This window comes from Rhinolophus hipposideros (assembly GCF_964194185.1).
Source record: "Rhinolophus hipposideros genome assembly, chromosome: 11".
In the NCBI taxonomy this organism is placed as follows: domain Eukaryota; kingdom Metazoa; phylum Chordata; class Mammalia; order Chiroptera; family Rhinolophidae; genus Rhinolophus; species Rhinolophus hipposideros.
In genome coordinates, this window is record NC_138057.1 from 52,267,920 (window position 1) to 52,282,700 (window position 14,781).

General features: G+C 43.1%; 1 protein-coding gene across 1 annotated transcript; it reads left to right on the forward strand.

The window, feature by feature from the left end:
* Window positions 1-3,874: 3,874 nt before the first annotated feature.
* On the forward strand, window positions 3,875-5,653 carry CCIN (calicin; the record flags this gene model as incomplete). The annotated part of the gene is made up of 1 exon (XM_081066895.1): window positions 3,875-5,653. The coding sequence occupies one exon, from the start codon at window positions 3,875-3,877 to the stop codon at window positions 5,651-5,653; it is 1,779 nt and encodes a 592-aa protein (XP_080923021.1).
* Window positions 5,654-14,781: the final 9,128 nt, after the last annotated feature.

Below are 14,781 nucleotides of genomic sequence, written 5' to 3' on the forward strand. Positions count from 1 at the left end.
ATTTATCAAAGGAACCGAAAAATTATGCCATGAGTTTGACTTAGGGCCATGGCAAGCCAAACCTACATGCTAACCAAGTTATAAGTTGGAAGTACTGTATATTGAAGTGAAAAAGGCAATTAGAGGTACAAAAGAGTTGGAAATACTGAAAGACTGTTCCTAACTTTTCTAACTCCAGGCCAGATCTGTGTATCTTTAAAACACACACCTCATTTTCTTCAGAGCTTCCCAACAAATTTATACATACATACATACATACATATATATATCTGATGGTCTCCAGAAGGTTAGAATATTAGGGTCCCCTCCCCTAGGGAATCTCCATGAACAAAAAATGCTGAGCTAGGCAGAACACTGAGGATAGGTGAGGGCCTTAAGCTGAGGCCTTTTGCTGGCCCTATCTGGGCAGCCACCATGAGCAACAGGGACTCAATAACTAGTCAGTGAACTTTCCGGTGGCTCCGACAGACACACATACACACAACCAGCTGGTGGATGCTGGCATGCAGCCAGCCTCTTCAGGCTGGAGTCTTGTTTCCTCAGCTGAAATAAGGAAAAAGCTGACCAGGGGAGCTTTCCAGGCTGAAGAAAAGCTACACAATACAGCTAGCTGAGCAGGTGGGCACTAATCTCACTTCTTTAATAGATTTCTTAGAGATGGCAGCTCCCATGAGTTCAGCAAACGCAGAAGACAAGCCAGATTCCAGCTCTCCTTTGTAGCCAGAGGGCAGAGGAAGGAGTCAGGAACTCGGGCTCTAAGTCCTAGCTCTGCGCACTCTGAGGGGAACAAGCCCCTTATCCTCTCTTGGCCCCAATTTGTCCCGCTGTACAAGGTCTGGCACGTGGAGTTACGTCTATTGGATCCTCTCAGGTCTCCGTGACACCTCCTAGGCCCAACTTTCTTATCTAGATGGAAGCATCTCATGAGAGACCTTCTCGCCCTGGTGTTCTGGGGCCTAAAACAAAAGCAAAGGGAGCACTGCCACCTCCTCTACCAAAATGCTCCCAAGACTGAAGGGTGTTGGGGCAAGGGAGCAGTTGAAGCAGCAGGACCTGACCCACTCAACCCCTGCTCCTGGGTAAAGGGGTCCCAGGAGGTGACATCTGCCAGCCTCTCACTAGGGCAGGCCTGGAGGCCAATGGGAGTGAGAAGGTGTTTGGCATCAATACCAACAAGCCTCATCCTCTTCCCAATTCGCTGCCGCTTCTCAAGAGCAGGGCTGGAGAAGTAGAGCTCAGTTGTTCTCATAGGGAAAGAAAGGAGCCAGGAGGAACTCACCTAAGGCCCACAGCTAGTCTGTGGCAGAGCGGTTGAAATCTAAGCCTTTTTCCCACGAGGAAAACAGAAGTTCTTAGCCTTGTGCAGACAGGTATCTCAAGAGACTGAATGCCTCAATCCCATTCAGGCATCAAGGTGAAAGGATTCAGCATTCAAAGGTAGGTACTTTCAAATAATTTTCAAATTATCAAATGTCAAGTAAAGAAAAATCCAGGTGTGAAATGAAAGGATGAGGGAAGAGACAGTGAATAATAATGAGAGGGAAAGAGGTGGTCGCTCACATTCCACGGCTCCGGGTGACACTGAGTTTTCCTAGTAGGGTCGTGAAGGACGTACTGAGGGTCAGGAGTGGGGCTTTGAGCCCAGGTTAGAGGAAATGGGGTGGGGGTCCCTCTACACCATCTCGCAATGCCGCAGGGGCCTGCATGTTGAGCCCCTTCCTGGGAGCCCCAAAGCCTGGTCTGGGTGGGGCCCGCAGGAGCCAGCCCCCCTCCGCGGTGGGCTCTGCCTGGCCCTTACCCTTCCTTGGCCCAGACGCTACCGGATACCGGCAGCCTCACACCCCGCGGAGGCAGGGTTGCTGAGCTGTCAGAGTCCGCAAGTATCCCGCAGGGCGGGCCACCGAGGGTGAGGGGACCCCTGATCTGAGATGGTTCCTTTCTGGCCCCCGGGTCCTGCACACCCCACCTGGGGCTTCTTGCCCCATCTGTAAAGTAGACACAGGTGTGTTTGTGGCGATCCTGGGAGGCCCTGCCATTTGGATTCCAGGGTCATAACAGCTAGACCTGTGCTGTCTGTCTCCTTTGCCCCAGGGGACGCAGGCGTGTGGCAGGCTATCAGAAAAAGGGAAACCCCGCGGCTCTCCGCGTCCGGGAAAGGGGTGCAGCCCAGCGAGGGCGGAGCCGACGCGCTGGGGTCCACCGGCTGGCTACCCCGCGGGAGATAACTCTCCAGCCCCATCGCGTGGTGGGAAGAAATATAGGGAGCCTGACCACAGGGGACCTGGGGTTCCAGACTTCCCAACTGTTAGGCCATATTTAGACCAGGAGCAGAAACCTTCTTATCTTAAAAGCCATCTTGTCTTGCTTTGGACCTTGTACCTGCTGGCTTGTGTTTGTGTCCTAGGAGCTAATGCTCAGCCGGCCTGGGTGGTCCAGTCAGCTGCCTGAGGGCTAGAAAGTGGAACCCAGAGCTTGGTCATGTCCTGAAACCCTTTGTTGCCAGAGACAATGCAACAAAAAACCCCTGAAGCATTGAAGGAAAAACAGTCCCATATACCCCCTCCTACTTCCCCCCTCCATGCCTCTTTATACTCGGGGAGGTTAGGGTCTTTTCTAGCCTGATCTCCCACAGCTCAAACACACCAAATAAATTCTAATAGACCAATTTTGGTCTCCTGCGACTCCTTCCTCTGGCCGTGCCTAACACCAACGACCACAAATGGAGAACCACGCTGGCAAATATTTATGAAGGGAGCAGCCAGGAACACCAGCTCTTGGTGAACTAATGTAATATTAATAAAGTAACGGCAGCTAGCATTTACTGAACGTTTGCTACCTGCCAAACACGGTACTTAACATTCTCTAGTCATTTTCTTATATAAATTCTTAATAATCTTTGAAGCAGGTACTATTATTCTCATCTCACAAGAAAACTGAGATTTAGAGATAATGAGCAACTGGTCCACGTCCACACTTAATGGAGAGAGCTGAACCACCACAGCCCCCAACGTTTTACAACTAGAGACTTGAAAATATGGAGGGAAAGTCCCAGTTTGCTGTGAAACTGAAGTAATTAGGGCTTCAGAGGCACTCCCACCCACTGTGTGGCTAACTGCTGCATTCCTGCTCCAATGAGTGGCTTCCACCTCTCTCTCTATTTTAAAGAATGGAATCTGTGGCCACAAAGGTCAGAAGCCAAAGGACAGAGCTCTCTTCTCCTCTGATGCTCAGAAGCCTTGGCAGAAAAAGGCTCTAAGAATCAGAGATTGGGGAAAGCTGAGTAGTTAGGAGCTTCCTGGAAGGGTGGCAACAGTCCTGAGTTACAGAAGGCTTGGGTTCCAGGCCTTGCTCTACTTCTAACTGGCTATGTGATCTTGGGCAAGTCCTGTCTCTTCTCTGGGCTTCAGTTTCCTTCCTGTACAATGGAAGAATTCTTCCAGATGATCTAATAGTCCCTTTCCTCCCCCACCCCCCGCTTCCCTTTATCCCTCCCTATGCTACCCGCACCCAAACTGGCTCTGACATTCCAGGAGCAGCCTTGAACTGAGGTTTAAAGGTCTCAGGTAGGAATTGCAACCCATCTCTGTGTTTCTTCCTAAGCTCTGGACCCTGTGCACTAGGTCCTGGTGGGGTATCTGGCCTCGGCAGATTGGAGCCATCAGAGAGGAAAAAGGTCCTGTGCTTCTGAGACAGGCCTGGGGTGGGGGTGGGGGGCTACATTATGATGACCTCACCCACTCTATGACATCGTCCTCTCTCCCACCCCCACTCCTCCCTGATCAGCTGCTCTGCAACCATCAGTCTGAAAAGGCCTGAGAAAGTCTGTTCCCCAGTACCTGCTGCTGGTATTCTGCCTCAGCCAGCAAGAAGCACCATGAAACTGGAGTTCACCGAGAAAAACTACAACACCTTTGTGCTACAGAACCTGAACAAACAGAGGAAACGCAAAGAGTACTGGGACATGGCCCTGACTGTGGACCACCATGTCTTCTTTGCACATCGCAACGTGCTGGCTGCTGTCTCTCCATTGGTGAAAAGCCTTGTCTCCAGCAATGACATGAAGACCACCGATGAGCTCTTTATCACCATTGACCCCAACTACCTGAGTCCAGCCACAGTGGACCAGCTCCTGGACTACTTCTACAGCGGCAAGGTGGTCATCTCAGAGCAGAATGTGGAGGAACTCCTGCGTGGGGCCCAGTATTTCAGCACACCACGCCTTAGAATCCACTGCAGTGACTTCCTGATTAAGTCCATCCGCCGTGCCAACTGCTTGCGCTACCTCTTCTTGGCAGAGTTGTTTGAGCTCAAAGAGGTATCAGACTTGGCCTACTCCGGCATTCGCGACAACTTCCACTACTGGGCCAGTCCTGAGGGCTGCATGCATTTCATGCGCTGTCCACCTGTCATCTTTGGCCGCCTGCTCCGAGATGAAAACTTGCACGTGCTCAACGAAGATCAGGCTCTCAGTGCACTCATCAATTGGGTGTACTTCCGGAAGGAAGAGCGGGAAAAATATATTAAGAAGTTTTTCAGTTACATCAATCTTAATGCCGTCTCTAACAAGACACTGATGTTTGCCAGCAACAAGTTGATGGGCATCGATAACAGCTCGGTCCACACAGCCCTGATTGAGAGCGTCCTTGTGGACCGCAAGCAGGAGAAGCCATCCAGCCTGCTGAGCTACCAGCGGAAAGGAGCCCTGCTTGATTCAGTGGTCATCCTTGGTGGCCAGAAGGCCCATGGCAAGTTTAACGATGGAGTGTTTGCCTATGTCGTACAGGAGAACCTGTGGCTGAAGCTCTCAGAGATGCCCTATCGGGCAGCAGCACTTAGTGCCACCTCTGCTGGTCGTTACATATACATCTCTGGTGGCACCACTGAGCAGATTTCAGGGCTGAAGACGGCTTGGCGGTATGACATGGATGAGAACTCCTGGACCAAGTTGCCTGACCTGCCAATTGGGCTTGTCTTCCACACCATGGTGACCTGCGGGGGGACCGTGTACTCAGTAGGTGGGAGCATTGCCCCAAGGCGGTATGTCTCTAACATCTATCGCTACGATGAGCGCAAGGAGGCCTGGTGCCTGGCAGGGAAGATGAGCATTCCTATGGATGGCACAGCTGTGATCACAAAGGGGGACCGGAACCTGTACATTGTCACTGGGCGGTGCTTGGTGAAAGGCTACATTTCCCGGGTCGGGGTGGTGGACTGCTTTGACACCACCACTGGGGACGTGGTCCAGTGTATCACTTTCCCCATTGAGTTCAACCACCGGCCCCTGCTCTCTTTCCATCAGGACAACATTCTCTGCGTGCACAGCCACAGGCAAAGCGTGGAAATCAACCTGCAAAAGATCAAAGCCAACAAGACGACTGCCTCAGTGCCCCTGTTGCCCAACAACTGCCCGTTGGATGTGTCCCATGCTATATGCTCCATTGGAGACAACAGAGTGTTCGTATGTGGGGGTGTCACCACAGCCAGTGATGTCCAGACAAAGGACTACACCATCAATCCAAATGCCTACTTGCTGGACCAAAAGACAGGCGAATGGAAGACCCTGGCTCCTCCCCCAGAGGCACTGGACTGCCCTGCCTGCTGTCTAGCCAAGCTTCCTTGCAAGATTCTTCAAAGGATTGAAACAACTTTTTAAGTGGGAGAATACGTAAATGCATTATTATTCACAATTTAAAGAGAGAAAGGAAGGAAGATGGCTTGTTGCTTCCTTCTTATGTTCCAGTCTGTGTTTGGCCCTGAAGGTGGAGATCCTGGGCTAGGGCTGCTCCCAATAGGTAGAAATTCAGGGCCACTCTGTCACTGGTGGGATTTAAGCTGAGTCTGGGAAAGAGTTCCTGAAGGGGTGGATTGAGGCGTTGCTCCCAGTGGGTGGAAATTCACAGCCACTCTGTCACTGGAGGGATCCAACCTGAGGCTGGAAACAAGTCCCTGGTGGATGAGATTGAGTCATTCCCTGGGCACTAGCCAAGGTGATATCTGGAAAGTCCCCTATGCTATACCCCTGGAGTCACCTTGCAGACATCTGCTAGACTGACAGGTAAAGCATTTGCTGAGTTGTGAAGTCTCAGGCTCCTCCAACACTCACTTCCCTCAAATCGGCCCAGAAAGGCAGGGAAGGGCCAATCCCAGGTCTGGGAGAAGAGCCTCCTGGGCTGGGGAAGCAGAAGGTGGCGTGGGCCCGGCTCAAGGATGGTGCACAAGGAATGGGGTGGGGGGAGCAGCGTTACCTGGCCGTTGCATTTGACCATGCAGTGATGGTGTGTCTGTATCTCATTTGTGTGGACGTTAGGATTTACTTACAATTGTTTCTGGCAAGCAATTTTCATTGGTAACTTTCTCCAGGAATACGAGGTCTGAGGGATTCAGGTGGAAGAGATCAGTAAAGGGAGAAGAAAGAAACGTGTATCTACTGGATAGAAGCTTGGAGATGAGGCGAGATGACAGCATAAGAGAGACAGGATGGTGTAGTAGTTAGGGGTATGAATGCTGGGGACAGAAGGCCTGGTTCGAAACCAGTCCCTTCACGTGCTGGGTAATCCTGGGCAAGTTAAGTAACATCTCTATGCCGTAGTTCCCTTACCTGTAAAAGGGAGATAATACGAGTGTTTGCCTCCTAGGGTGATATGAAGTTTAAAGGAGTTACTACACGGAAAATGCCTAGCACAGTCCCTGGCTTATATTAAGAAGTGCTACAGGAGGACTTTTTTGAAAAGGAAAATAAAGGGGTGAGGCAAGGGTCCAGGTTCTTGGGCCCTTACGTTAAGTTAGGTCCCCTAAAATTCTCGTTGAGACTACCTACCTCAAAGCTTTGGTGAGCTTTTCTCAATTCTAACTACCCCTGATTCTCTTTCATTCATCTGTGTACTCACATATAATCCTTCACAATTTAGAAAAAACTGACCAAGTCCTTGAACACCATATATAATCCTCATTCATCCATTCACTCATTCATCCATGACTTTACCTACTCTTTCATTCATCAATTCACACACCCATTCAGCGAGGCCTCTCTGTGCAGGTCCCTGTTCCAGGTGCTGGGGCCACAGGCATGACACAGACAATCCATGTCCCTGGGAGGGAGTATCTACACCAATGCCGTGCCATGTATGTAATTTAAACTTTTCTAGTAGCCATGTTAGAAAGGTAAAAAGAAACAGGTGTAATTAATAATTTATTTAACCCAATATACCAAAAAATATTATTTAAAGAAGTAATCAATGTAAACATTTTTTAATGAGATGTTTAACTTTTTTTCATACTGTCTTTGCAGTCCAGTGTGTATTTTATACCCACAGCACGGCTCAATTTGGACAAAGCACATACATGAAGCCCCGTGAGGCTAGTTGCTCCTGTGTTATACAATGCAGGATACTTAGATACCTTCATGGTTCAAATCTGCTCCCTTCCCTTCTTTTTCCCACTCAGTGCTGCTCAACCTGCTCAGCACCAACTTCCTGACCTCCCTGTTTTGGTGGCCTTTTTCTGCAAAGCTCACCCTGCTCCCCATGTCTTACTTTCTCCTTCTAGGCCAGGACCTTGGACTTCATGGCTGTCCTTCTCTCCCCTGCAGCTTCTCCCACATTTCTCACTTTTCCAACCCTGGGCAGCTCCCACCTCTGCTCACATCACTGCATCCCCCAGCTAGAAGAACGGGGTCTTACAGATCCATGCAACAAAGCCTAGCTGCGCCACCTCCACCCCACAAAGGTTTGCTGACCACTGAGTCACCTCTTACCGATTCCAGCTTCCATTCTCTACAGCTGATTCTCCAACCTTGCTGGTGTTCTGGGGCCCCACTCTTCTCCTCTCTCTCAGCCACTTGTCTCTCATTCTGCCACTAGAACTCCAGAGAAAGAGGTCACATGACCTGAGCTCCATAAACAACCCATGTCCACCAAATCCCTCTGCAAAGCTGCCAATTCTTTTCTGCGCCTCAGAGGAAGAGGTGCCCTTCCACAATTCAAAGCTGATCCCTCTCCTGTCTCTACGTTCTGTCCCCTCACGACTTCTCAGGCTCCTTAATTCCCTCTCTCCACATTCCCTTTCTGATCTCTTCTCTTCATCCCGTAAAGGAGATCTTTAGCATAGTGGGGTTATAATTTGATATGTTAACCAATGTGGCCCTTCCTTCCTCCTTTCCCACATTAAAATTTAGACCATGAGGCTGAAGCACCCAGGGCTTATCCCTTTGAGGAGGCTGGCTCAGCTGAATGTAGGAATCAGACTCAAATTCTTGGCTTTTGCTGCTAGGGAAGCTTTAGCAATTCATAGCAGAGATTATGGTGTTGGAAGACAAGGCTTTTGAACCACAACCCAGGTCTTAAACTGGGGTACATGAAATCTTTCCAATGGAAATTCAGACATGCATAGTTTTAAGGGAATCATTTTCTAGATCCTCAACATTTTTCCTAAAATTGATCAACCTGAGAATTCACCTATGGTAGAAATTTCATTCTAGTTCCCTTTTCCCACCTTTCCTTTCAAAATTAACTTTGAAACACTTAATACACACACACCAACCTTTACCCATCACAAGTCTTCCCAGCATGCACTGCCCAAGATGCCACAAAAGGATATAAAATAGTGTTAGTGACACATCAGTGAAGCTTCCTTTTATCGAGATACCAACATCCAAAGGAGAGTTCGTTGTATTTTTTTTTTTTTTTTTTTAAGGAGGGTGCAGCTTACATTGGCCCAGGATCGAACTGGTAACTTTGGTGCTACCAGCACCACGCTCTAACCAACTGAGCTAACCGGCCATCCCCTTGTTGTATTTTTCTATCTTATCTATACAGTGTTTCTGTTAAGGTGTAAAATTTGGTGTTAAAAACTGGGGTACTTTTGTCCAAGTTGGTTTGTTTAGAATGTTAAGGGCTGGCCCGGTGGCTCAGGTGGTTGGAGCTCCGTGCTCCTAACTCCGAAGGCTGCCAGATCGATTCCCACATGGGTCAGTGGGCTCTTAACCACAAGGTTGCCAGTTCAACTCCTCGAGTCCCGCAAGGGATGGTGGGCTGTGCCCCTGCAACTAGAAAAATGGCAACTGGACTTGGAACTGAGCTGTGCCCTCCACAACTAAGACTGAAAAGACAACAACTTGACTTGGAAAAAAGTCCTGGAAGTACACACTGTTCCCCAATAAAGTCCTGTTCCCCTTCCCCAATAAAATCTTTAAAGAAAAAATAAGAATGTTAAAAAGCATGATGGAATGATGAATTTTAAAGTATTTTTAAAGCTTTATTGAGATATAATTCACATACTATACAATTCACTCAAAGAGTACAATTCAATGGATTTTAGTATATCCACAGAGTTTTGTAATCATTACCACAATCAATGTTAGAACATTTTCATTATACCAAAAAGAAACCGTGCACCCCTTAGCTGTCACCTTCTAACCCCCTCATCTTTCCCACCCTAGGCAACCACTAACCTTTCTGTCTCTATGGGTTAGCCTATTCTAAACATTCCATGTAATATCAGTTGTACATGTGGTAAATATCTTCTCTCCACGCAATATGAATCATAGCTCTAAATGTAAAACTACAAAACTTGCGGGAGAAAAATCTTTGTAACCTGGGGTTAAGCAGTTTTCTTAGATATGACACCAAAAACATGATCCTTAAAAATTCAATAAATTGGACTTCATCAAAATGAAAAATTTTGCTTTGTGACAGACACTGTTAAGAGAATGAAAAGACAAGCTTCATATTGAAGAACATATTTGCAAATCACCTATTTGGCAAAGGATTTGTATCTAAAATATATAAAAAACTTTGTAATAATTTATTTGTAGATATTTTCATACTTTTCATATACACAATTATATCTTGTATAAATAATGATTTTTTTTTCTTTACGGAGGTTTCCTCTATTTCAAGTTTGCAAAGAGGTTTTTTGTTTTCCCTTTATCATGATAGATACTGAATGTTATCAGATACTGTTTCTGCATCTATTGAAATGAGCATGTTTTCACCTAGTAAGAGAACAAGTTACTTTTATTAATTTGTCAACATAAAAACCATCTGTCCATTCCTAGGATAAACCTAAATCACATATTATATATTTTTATATAAAATAGTATATCTTTTTATATAATTATTAGACTCAGTAATTGCATATTTTTTCAAAAATATTACCAGATTCCGTTTGCTATATATTCATTCAGATTTTTATTTGTAAAATTATCATACAGCGCTATTGTAAATAGTAGTTTTTAAATTTCAGTTTCTAATTGTACATTGCTACTGTATAGAAATATGATTGATTTTTGTGTGTTGGTCATATACCTTGCAACTTTGCTAAACTCACTTATTAATTTTAGGAGTTTTTTGGGTAGATTTCTTGAAACTTTCTATGTAAACAATTCTGTTATCTGTAAATAGGGACAATTTTATTTCTTCCTCTCCAGTCTGCATGCCTTCTATTTCTTTTTCTTGCTGTACTGGCTAGGACTTCCAGTACAGTGTTGAATAGGAATCATGAGAGGAAACATTCTTGGTTTGTCCCTAATTTTAGGGGGAGAGCATTCAGTCTTTTACCATCAGCTATGATAGGTTTTCCATAGGTGTCCTTTATCAGCTGAGAAAGTTCTATTTCATTCCTAGCTTGCTGAGATTGTGTGAGTGGCTGTTGAATGTTGTCAAATCTTTTTGTTTTCTGTGTGAATTATGTAGTTTTTCTTTGGTAGACTGTGAATGTGGTAGATTATAGTGACTTATTTTTCAAATATTGAACTAGTCTCACATCCTGGGGTAAATTCCATTTTGTCATATATGCTGTTCTTTTTATATGTTGCTGGATTCAGTTTGGTAATATTCCTTTGGGGGGTTTTTGCATCTATGTTCTTAGGGGATATTGATCTATAGTTTTCATTTTTTGTACTCCCTTTGTCTAATTTTGGTATGAGAGTAATGCTTGCTTCATAAAATGAGTCCAGGTGCTCTCTCTCTCTCTCTCTCTCCCTCCCTTTCTGGAGACATTGTGTAGAATTGGTGTCCCTTCTTTAAATATTTGGTAGTACTGGCCAGCAATACTGTCTGGTCCCGGAGATTTATTTTTGTGGAAAGTTTTAAGCTACGAATTCAATTTCTTAAGTAGTCATAGGACTATTCAGATTATCTATTTCATCTTTGGTGAGTTTGGATAGTTTGTGGCTTTCAGGAATTTGTCCACTTCACTTGTTGTCAAATTCGCGTGTGAGAGTTGTGCATAATATTCTATTATCCTTTTAATATTTGCAGGGTCTTTCATTCCATGATACTGGTAACTGGTGTTGTCTCCTCTGTTGTCAGTCTTGCTAGAGATTTATTTTATTGATTTTTTGAAGGGCCAGCTTTTGATTTCATTAATTTTCTCTATTCTTTTCAATTTCATTGATTTATGCTCTTATCTTTATTATTTCTTTCCTTCTGCTTACAAAGTTTATTTTGTTCTTCTTTTTGTAGTTTATTAAGGTGGAAGCTTATTTACTTGAGATCTTTCTTTTCTACTATAAGCATTTAGTACTATAAATTTCATTCTAAGCACTACCTTATGTCCCACATGTTTTATATGTTGTATTTTAATTCATTCAGTTCAAAATATTTTCTAATCTCCCTTATGATTTCGTTTCTGACTCATGGATTACATTTAGAAACGTATTGTTTAATTTCCAAAGGTTTGGAATTTTCCTAACATCTTTCTGTTCGTGATATCTACTTTAATTCCATTATGGTTAGAGAACATACATAGTACATTTTTCCAATCTTTTTAATTTGTTAATATTTGTTGTATGACTCAGGATATGGTCTATCTTGGTGAATGTCCCATGTGCACTTGGAAAAAATGTATATTTGGCTGTAGTTGGAGTGTCCTATAAATGTCAATTAGATACAGTCGTTTGATGGTGTTCGGTCTGTCTATATCATTGTTGATTTTTTACTTAAGTTCTACAGATTTTTGTGATAGGAGAGTTAAATTTCCCAACTACAATCTTTTTTCAGTTCTGTCAGTTTCTGTTTCGTGCATTTTGAGGTCATTGTTGTTATTACATATATATTTAGGATTATAATGTTTTCTTGGTGAACTGATCCTTTTATCTTTGTTATATCTTTACCCCTTGCAATTTTCCTTGCTTTGAGTCTACTTTGATATTAGTGTTTCCATAATAGCAACACTTTGATATTAGTGTTTCCAGATATATTCCATTAGTATATCTTTTTCCATCATTTTACTTTTAACCTACCTATATCATCATATTTGCAGTGAGCTTCTTGTGGGTTGAATATAATTGGTTCAGGTTTTGTTAGTCATTCTAACCACCTCTGCTTTATTTTTTATTAGTGTGTTTAAAACAGTTACATTTAATGCAATTATTGATATGTTTGGATTTAGTTCTACCATATTATTATTTGTTTTCCCCTTTTCCCCTCTTTTCTAGTCATGTGCCATCTTTCCTGACTTCCTTTAGGTTATTTGAATATTTAAAAAGTATTCCATTTTATACCGTGTTTCTACTGTATCACTTTGTATAAAGACTTAGTGGTTGTTTCGGGATTACAATATACATACTGAACTTAATAGTATTTTTAAAATTAATATTTTTTACTAGGCTAAGTGGAATATAAAAGCCTAACTGCCATCTAGGTCCCTGTACTCTCCTGCCTTTATATTATAATTGTCTTATGTATTACCTCTACATATATTGAAAACCCCATCAGACACTTTTATATATTTTTTTGCTTTCAAACATCGTGGATATTTTAAAGAACTCGGGGAAAAGAGTAGTCTATTATATTTACCTAGATATTTATCATTTCTGTCACTCTGCCTTCATTCCTGATATTTCAGGTTTCCTTTTGGTGTCATTTCCCTTCTCTCTGAACATTTTCTTTTAGTAGTTCTTTTAGAAATTGTTGGCTGGCCATGAATTCTCTTACTTTTCCTTCTTTTAAGATAACTTCCTTTATTTCACCTTCATTACTGAAGGTTATTTTCATTGGATATGAAATTCTGACCTGAGAGTTCTTTTTTTCAACACATTAAAAATGTTGTGCCACCTTCTGCTGGCCTTCATGATTTCCGATGAGAATTCAATGTTCATTCAAATCATTGTTCCCATTAGTAATGTTATTATTAGTAAAGTTATTTTTATCTGGCTGCTTTGAAGATTTATTTTTATTTTCTTTAGTTTTCAGTAGTTTTATTATGATATGTCTGGATATAGATTTCTTTGGCTTTATTTTTGTTTGGGGTTCACTGAGCTTTTTTATTCTGTAGATTTTTGTCTTTTGCCAAATTTGGGACGTTTTTGTTGTTATTACTTCAAATATTTTTCCAGCTCTGCATTTCTCCTCTTTGTGGAAGTCTGATGGAATAAATGTTGGCCTTTTGTTGTTGTTCCATAAGTCCCTGGGGCTTTTTTCTTTTTTTCCCCCTCACTGTTATTCAGACTAATTTCTACTAATTTTCATGTTCACTGATTCTTTCCTCTGTCATATCCATTTTCCTTGGGGTCTATCCAGTGAGTTTTAAATTTTATTTCCGTTTCTAACGTTCCTATTTTGTTATCCCTTATATTTTCCATTTCTTTATTGAAACTTTCTATGATAGTTTTCCAATTGTTCCAAGGGCGTTTGCAATTATTTGTTAGAGCATTTTTATAATAGCTGCTTTAAAGACTTTGTCAGATAATCCCAGTGTCTAAGTCATTTTGGTATTGATGTGTGTTGATTGTCTTTTTATTTGTGAGTTGAGATTTTCCTGGTTATTCCCATGCCAAGTAATTCCAGACTGTTATCTTAAACATTTTGAATATGATGAGACTCTGGGTCTATTTAAATCCTATAAAGAATGTGGATATTTTTTGTATTAGCATGCAACTGACTAACTTATTATGTTCAGGCCATAGGTTCCAAATGAACTTTTGTGGCTGTGGTTAGAATTTCATTTCAATTTTCAAAGACTTTGCAGTGAGATGCTGATCTGTCCCATGTGTGCGCCACCCAGTGGCTAGTCTGGGACTTGGCTGATGGTAAATACAGTTTTCAAAGTTTTACATGCTGATGAACAGATCAACCTAAAGTTGTAAAAGTGTAAACTCCTAAGGGAGTTTCTAAGTAATTTTATGGGGTCACTTTCCCAAGCTTCTCCTTCTCTATGATCCCCCTTATGCTACTTAGTTCCTTGAGGTTCCCCTTTTAGTTCTCCAACTGGAAAGCTAGAGCTTTACTTAGCCCACTCTGCCATGTACTTTCATAGCCTTGCCCATGTCTAAGGCCAAGTGGCAGGAAGACCAGAGAATGAAAAATGGTGAACTCATTGCCAGTTCAGTGCTTCATATTTTGGTCTTCTTCCCCAATTCACCTGCCACTACTTACTTTTCAGAGTCTTCAAACAGCTTCTGCTTTCTGCATTCTGGCGAAGTGTTATGGCCGCACTCAGAGGGAAAGGCCAGGAGGAATGTGCTTACTCAATCCTACTCCCACTCAGGGTTTCTTTCAACTATATTCATGAATAACTTTGCCTGTAATTTTACTTTCTCTTAATTGTCTTTGTTGCGTTTTGTATTAAGATTATACTTCCCATAAAATGAGTTGAGGAGTTTATCCTCCTGTTTCAAATTCTCTGGAAGAATTTGTAAAGACTGGAATTTTCACTAATGAAGCCAAATAGTTTTCTTTGTGGAAAGGTTTTTATTAAATTGTTTTTGTTACTGTGTTTCAAAAACACAGTAACGTCTTTTGGAGCAAAAATTGCTCCAAAAGATGCATTAGAGCTGATGGT